At 46.2% G+C, this 7,575-nt stretch overlaps 1 protein-coding gene across 1 annotated transcript in view; it reads left to right on the top strand.

Moving 5' to 3' along the window:
- COL22A1 (collagen type XXII alpha 1 chain) overlaps positions 1-7,575 on the top strand; it is a 346,712-nt gene that overhangs the window by 251,716 nt on the left and 87,421 nt on the right. Inside the window, 3 exon segments of the mRNA XM_075062036.1 lie at positions 3,437-3,481; positions 5,058-5,111; positions 6,126-6,179. Coding sequence (XP_074918137.1) covers positions 3,437-3,481; positions 5,058-5,111; positions 6,126-6,179 — 153 coding nt within the window.

Here is a 7,575-nt window from a genome sequence, read left to right as displayed (position 1 = left end):
GGCTCAGGAAACAGGGATGGGTCTGGAGCTTGCCTGGCTTGGCTGCGTGTAACCATTCCACTCCTTGGCCCGCTTCACCTGGTTGGCCAATCTTCGCCCCGTAGCATGGGATGGAATAATTGTCATAGACTGCAAAAGTCCACATTCCTGACCGCCTTTGTACTGGACAGGAGTTCAGCTGTAGGCAAGTCTACAGCTTGTGACATGAAGGGGTAAATGGTCACTTTGCTTTGGGTTGAATGAGTTTGGGATCCACGAAGGATTGGTGGATAGCTGACACTTGTGCCCCCGTGTCCTCCACGCGGTGACCTTCTTTCGGCCACTCTCAAATTTCCCTTCGCTCCAAGGGATTTGAGAGTATCTGGGCCTGGGGATCTTTGGTGTGATGGTGGTGTAATGACTTGCACCCGGTGGGTTCTTTGGCAGTTGGCCTTTATATGTCCAGTTCATTACACTTATAGCATCTTCCAGCTAACTGGTCACTGGGTCGAGGTGGGTTACTGGAGACGTGAGGTGGAAGAAAAAGGTGTCTGTGGCTTTCCTTGGGTTGTAGGTGAGGTCTTGAGTTACCCTCTGTTGTAAGGTTTATTGTCGGTGTGCCCTCCTGGGTTTCATTCCCCTTTACAGTAGCTTTCTTGCTTTCTGCCACTTCCATCCATTTGGCTCCAATCTCCCCGCCTCAGCGAGAGTTTTGGGTTTTTCCATCTAGATGTACCGTGTATTCCTCAGGAACACCATCCAAGAACTGCTCATTGTCATGAGGAGGTGCAGTTCGTCAGTGGTTGAACCTTGGTTCCTGATATCCAGGCGTCATATAATGCTTCCCAACGTAGTAGGCGTGTTTGGAAATGACCCATCTGGTTCCACTTTTGGTTTCTGGACCACCCGACGGGCATGATCCGGGGTTATCCCATTCTGTATCTGGCCTTGGTTTGAAAAGTTTATAATCATTCATTTGGTCCTTTGGCATTTCAGCCGCCACGTCTGCTAAGGGTCCACTGAGGTGTGACCTCAGCTTACCATGTACTGGTCTTCAGAGAGCTGTACCCATGCAGGCCCTTTCAAAAATTCTAAGAGGCCTCAGTGTCATCACCTTCCTTGTAGTTGGGAAATTTCTTGTGCTGTGGAAGAAGTATTGCGAAGGGTTAGATTGGCTAGAGCATTTTCCTAGCCTGCGCTAACTCCAGTTCATGCTTTCTCTGTTTGTCCATCTCTTCACTTTCTTTTTGTTGTTTTTCCATCTGTCTTCTGTGGCTGCATTTCTTCTTCTTGTTTTCTTCTGTAGGCACCTCTTCTTCTTGTAGTTTTCTTTCTGAGCTGCATTTTGGCTTCTTGATCTCTTTTATGGGCTGCTCATTGGCTTCTTGTTCTGCCTTAATAAGTTCCATCCATCTCTCCCTATGTTTCATTTTCATTGTCTATGGCTTGTTGCAGTGCTCGTTCCTTTTTCAGGCTTTCCTTGGAACTCATGGTTTCTGTTTCTTGTGTTGGGGTGCGCTCTGGTGGTTATTGTCTGAACTGCTGGCTCTCTGTTGTCTCCTGGCAACAGTGCCTAGCAACTGTGTCCTTTTTCTCTTCTGGCTACTCTTGTACTAGAAAAACAGTTTATTTGCATGTGTTACTGCTGGTTCTAATTCCCAATTGGAATTATATGCTTAACAATATACCCTTTTGTCAACCTGTAATAGCTCCTTGCTTAAAATGCAAGCCAAGCTGAGCAGAAGAGAAACAGAAAAAAAATTTCTCTCTGGTCCTTTTAAAACCAAACCCTTTCTCTCTGCTAAAACCCCTAGCAAGAAAAGAAAACAATATTCCTACTGGCTTCTGGATTCTTACTTCCACCGCTAGCACTCATATCATAAGCCTAACTCCCAAATCTGGACCTTAGCGTCCAAAAATCTGGAGCCTAGCATGAACCCTTCTAAGCTTAATTACCAGCTTAGCTTGATCTCGCTGCCACCATCCAAAATTCCAGGGTTTTGGCCCCCTCTGTCTCCCAAAACTTCCCTGGAGGGACCCAAGACCCAGAGACTCTGAGTCTCACAACAAAGGGAAATAACCCACTTCCCTTCCCCTCTCTCTCCCACCCAGACTTTCCTCTCTGGGCTAACCTCGGAGTACTGATGCAATCTCTTTACATCACAATACCAAGAAGCATGTCTCCTATTCCACAAAGAGACAAACCCCAAAATACAAGGAAACAGAAAGATCTCTCTCTCCTCCCTCCCCACCAATTCCCTGGCTGCAGAGTTTCACCCTCCGTAGATCTAACACAAAGAGAATCCCTCCCCTTCGTCCTTAGCCTACCAGAGAGAAAACTCAAACTAGTCTTAAAAAGAAAACTTTATATAAAAGAAGAAAAGACATAAGAATATAATCTCTGCATCAGTGACAATACAGGGCTATTGCTTATAAGAAAATATGAATAAACAGTCTGATTCAAAGATATCCAATTTGAAACATTCCAGCAACTACACACATGTAAATACAACCAAAACAACATAAAGCCTATCATTGTTTTTCTACCTGTACTGTGGCAAATTGCCGGTACTGTTCTGCTGGGTCTCGCACTTTCTCTTCTCTGGGGTAGGTTCAGGGCGCTATTGCTTGCCCCTGAACCAGTTCTTAATCACTCCCCTATGTCCCTGGAGGAGGGGAGTGGAGAGGGAGGGACCTGGGCCCGCCTCTACTCCAGGTCCCAACCCAGTGGCCCTGGGGTGTGGTGAACCACTTGACTAGCGGTTCTTCCCCTGGGTTACTTCCCTCTCACCCGTCAGCTTGTGAAGGGTCCACAGGGAACCCGTCTGTGTTTCCAGAGACCCAGACTGAGGTAGTGGACCCAGATCCCATGCAAAACTGCAGGTGTGGAGCTTTTATTTTAAAATACTGGACCTACTATATCAGGTCTAGCCATTTGAAGACATATGGGTAGAATCACATTTTTCAAAAAAATCCAACCAACCCTGTCTCATTCATTGTTTATTTCACAAATCTGGTGTTGGAGGTAATCCATTTGCTCCTTAGCTTCCCTTTGAAACAACCTTCAACGAGATTAAATGAGTCTTACTGTGGCTAGAATGTTTCACTGGTCAGGCTCTGCCTTGCGAGTTAGCATTGATTGCCTGAGCCTCACTCATTTCTTGCATCAGGGACAGGTCTGGAGTTCATCTTGCAAGGAGAGTAGTTAGTGGCTTAAGAGACTGCCTGTGCAAAGCTGGTACTTCTGTTCTGCTCATGAGTACAGGCTCCCAGGGAGCTCACTTTTGGCATCTGTCCTATTTTTATGGAGGCTAATCAAATAAGGATCAGTGTTGCATGTGATTGGAATCAGCTTGAGGGAGCAGGACACCCTCTGCCCAGCGGAAGATTGCGTCTTTCACACTCTAGATGGGATGTCATTGAGTTTGATAAAACATTTTTCTTTCTTTCCTTGCAGGGTCCAATCGGTCCTCCTGGTGTTGCTGGCCCTCCTGGTGCTCCAGTAAGGAAACATGCATATGTTTTTCTTTGTTTGTTTGTAAAGGGACAGAAATGGCATTTTGAGGTTACTAAGGCTCAGGCCTGCTTCCGTAGACTTCAGTGGGAGCTTTGCCCTTGACTTCAGTGGGAGTCAGATCAGACTTTGGCTAGGACATATTCATGCTCACACTTCCTCATTCGGAAGCACTGGTTGACCTAATGTGATGGCTCCTCTACACTTACTCCTGGGGAAATTCTGTGCCACTGTGTGTGCACAGAAACATGTCCCACTGCAGATTCTCTTTGCTTCCCTACAGCAAAATAGGTTCTGTGGGGAAACAGAGAGCAGCTGCGTCAGTGCTCACTTACCTCTCCCTGGCAGCATGGGCACATCTGTTTGGGCACCCAAAGCAGCCGAGGAAGAGGTAAGTCACGGGGCAGGTGGGGATGCGAGGGTCACCCAGGGACATCAGTCCCATCTGGGTGGTGGCGGGGGAGGGAAGAGAAGGAGGACAATGCAGTCAGTTCCCTCTCCCCCTCCCCTCCACAGAGGAGCCAGGGCTGGGTCAGATCAACCCCCTGATCAACCTTCCCCAGCTGCAGGAAGCTCTGCACCAGGGGCGGGGCAAATTAGTGGGGGAGTCTGGGTGCAGGGAGTGAGGCTTGGCAGAAGGGGTTGGGTGCGGTGGTGGGGCAGTCCAGATGCACAGGGGTTGGGCAGATGGGGAGCAGCTCCCTGTACACTGACCCCTTCCCAGCCCCATTGCTCCTCAGCCACCGGAGGGAGGGGTCACTGTAAGGGGAGCAGCTCCCCCTGTCCGCCCAACCCCTGTGCATCTGGACTTCTCTCCCCGCAAATCCCCCTCCGAGCCTCACCACCAGCATCAGGAGCCCCCAACACTTACACCACTACCCCACTAAGCCCCAACGAGCTGCACCGTGACCCCTACCCTCCCAAGTCCCACTCCCCCAGATTCCCCCCTGCACTGAGTCGCTTACACCCAGAACCCCCCTGCTAAGCCCTAACCACTTTTACCTGGACTCCCCTGCAGAGTCCCATTCCCCCTGCATCCAGGATTCCCAACAAGCCCCTGTGTATCCAGATCGCCCCTTCCACTCCCAAACCTTTCACCAAGCTGTCCACCCCAGATTGCACCGTACGGAACCCTGGTACTCTTGAGAAAATTCTGCACCAAAAATGTAATTCTGCATCAAAACATTAAAAATTTTAAAACTCTGCAAAATTCTTCGTCATTTTTATTTTGTCAAACTAACACAATATTAGCACACCATTTTCAATTAATTTGGTATTTTATTTCAAAATACTTGTCAGCAAATAGTTGTATTTTGATGAATAAAATATACAGAATTTTGCATTATTTTAAAATATTGTGTGCAGAATTTTTTATTTTTCAGGGCAGAATTCCCTCAGGCACATTTGACAAATACTCCTAGTTCCCAAGGTAGAAACAGGCCTTTGTGAGTAGGTAAATTGTGCTGATCTATCTGAGCGGAAGTCGGTAAGCTGTAGTAGCAGAATGTCACTGCGTTGCAAAGGCCTGAATGCTAACAATTCCCTCCTGTGGTTTTGTTTGTAGGGATTGCCTGGAGAAATTGGTGTTTCTGGTAAAACTGGACTGCCAGGACCAGCTGTAAGTTCTGAATTGCTGCTTTCATTTCCCTCTTCTCTGACTCTGCATGTCTAACTCACACCCTCTTTCTAGTACCTTGTCCACATAAAAGGTTAATGAGTCTGCTATAGCTGGTCTCTTCCTCTCATGCACTAGAGATTTAAGCTTTTAGCAAGAGAAATCCTGGATTCAAACACCGCTGAAGCAAGAATCTGTCATACACGTACTTTGGGATTTCAGTACAAGAATACATTCAGGCAATACTTTTTTTGTTACTGCCCCCAAATGATTGCAACAAGCAGTTCTTTAAAACCACAAGCTTTCCAAATCAGGCATGTGAACTGAAGCAAAATCTCCGTCTTAGAACAGCAAAGCAATTTCCATTGGGTATTTAATGCCAAGGCAGATCAATTAGGATATAATTGGCGTTAATAGGCACTCCCACAATCTGTAAGGTTCTTCAGTGGCTGTGTTAAGACAAGAGTCTTTCCTGCCTTTATAATACATTAGACAAATCATTTTCATGATGATTCTGCTAATTGATGCTTTCACATCGATTTGATTGTATGGTTAATAAATTGCTGACACTTAAACAAGGAGACAGACTATTTTATCCTTGGAGGCAGAAGGGACTGGGAACTGATGAGTAAAGATACTATCTCCAAAGTTATTTAAGAACCTATTTATTTATAGTCTCTAAGGTGGTTGCTGTTCTTTCTCTGTAGCAACAGTGACATCCAGTGGCCATTTACCAAGACGGTCTTATTGGATAGGAGATGCATCATCTGCCTTGGGAGCATGTGTGTGACATGATGTTTCTCTGTGATCCAGATGGAAAATAGAACAGAAATGTGAAAAAAAACTCAGGAAAGAAACAATGGGGCTGATTCTGCTGTCCTTAAAACCACTGTAAATGAGAGAACACTGAGGTCATATGTGCCTGTATCTCCTAGCAGCTTGAGGCTAAATGAGTCCTGGTTTAAAATGGTCTGAATGTAAGTGGTCTCCGACAGCTGATAATTTTCTCTTGTTTAGGGATTGCCTGGCAAGGATGGATTAAATGGTCTTCCTGGATTTCCGGGCCAAAAGGCAAGTGGCACAGGATATGCCAATTTAACACTATTCACCTACTGATCTTACTCTGTGGACAGAGTGCCAAACTTGTCCACGCTAGATTCTCACCCATTCCACTTCAGTGAGCCAATAGGTGCAGCTTCAGGGAAAATCAGCTGAAGCTATTGTATTGAATTTGGCACAGGGTGTATTCAGCCCCTGTGACGGGTTCCTCAGGGTGCAACCTGGAACTGGGGTACCACCTAGCCCTCTGGCATACCAGCTTAGGCTCCATCTCACACTGTGATGCTGTGACAAGCTGTCGGCCTTTCTAAGTATTGCACTTACACAGCCACCCACAGGCAGGGACACACCTAGCTGAGTTACATGAATGCTTCTCCTTAGCCACTCATGAACTAACAATAGAGGCGTCAGCCAGTTCCCACAGCTCCCCAGCCTAGGACCCCAGGGCTGTATCCACCTACCCTGGCCAGAAATCTGATCAGTGTAAGCTTATTACCCAGTCCACTCCTCCCTCTGTGTGGAGATGATATGCACCCGCTTTTATACACTGAACAGATTTTCCAAGCACGTCAACCAAAACACACTGTTTAAGGTAAAATATAAAACAGATTTATTAACTACAGAAAGGCACATTTTAAGTGATTATAAGTAGTAAGCATATAGATCAAAGTTGGTTACCTAAGAAATAAAAGTAAAATTGCAATCTGAGTGCTATAAACTAGACAGGATTTGAATCAAGCAATGCCTCACCCTGATGGTATAGTTCCTTCATACACAAGCTGGGATTCGCCTTTCCAGCCTGGGACCACCTCCTCAGTTCAATCTTTGTTCTCCAGACTTGTTTCCAAGTGTTGAGTTTTGGGGGGAGAGAGGTCAAATGATGATGTCACTTCCCGTTTTTATAGTTTCTTCCAGCTTGCTGGAAAGATCCTTGGCTATGATGTGAGTCAAGCAGTCTCCATTGTCTACATGTCTTCATTATATACAGCTCATAGGATAGTCATTGTGCGTGTGGACTCCTTTAACAGGCCGTCACCATGTCTGGCTCCTCCATTGTTGTGCCCGAAAGGCTGATTTTGGGTGTTCCCAATCTCACAACATATTTCAGTAACACACACATAGCAAAACATAGCAAATGTGGCAGGCGACCAGCCTGGCTTAACAGAGAAATCTTTCAGTGAGTTTAAACACAAAAAGGAAGCTTACAAGGAGTGGAAACTTGAACAGATGACTAGGGAGGAGTATAAATATATTGCTCAAGTATGCAGGGGTGCAGTCAGGAAGGCCAGCTGGAGTTGCAGCTAGCAAGGAATGTGAAGGATAACAAGAAGGGTTTCTACAGGTATGTTAACAAAAAGAAGGTGGTCAAGGAAAAATATGGGACCCTTACTGAATGGGAAGGCAACCT

Source organism: Chelonoidis abingdonii, chromosome 2 (assembly GCF_003597395.2).
Source record: "Chelonoidis abingdonii isolate Lonesome George chromosome 2, CheloAbing_2.0, whole genome shotgun sequence".
NCBI lineage: Eukaryota > Metazoa > Chordata > Testudines > Testudinidae > Chelonoidis > Chelonoidis abingdonii.
The sequence above is the reverse complement of the archived record's forward strand: the minus strand, read 5'-3'. Positions and strand labels throughout refer to the sequence as shown.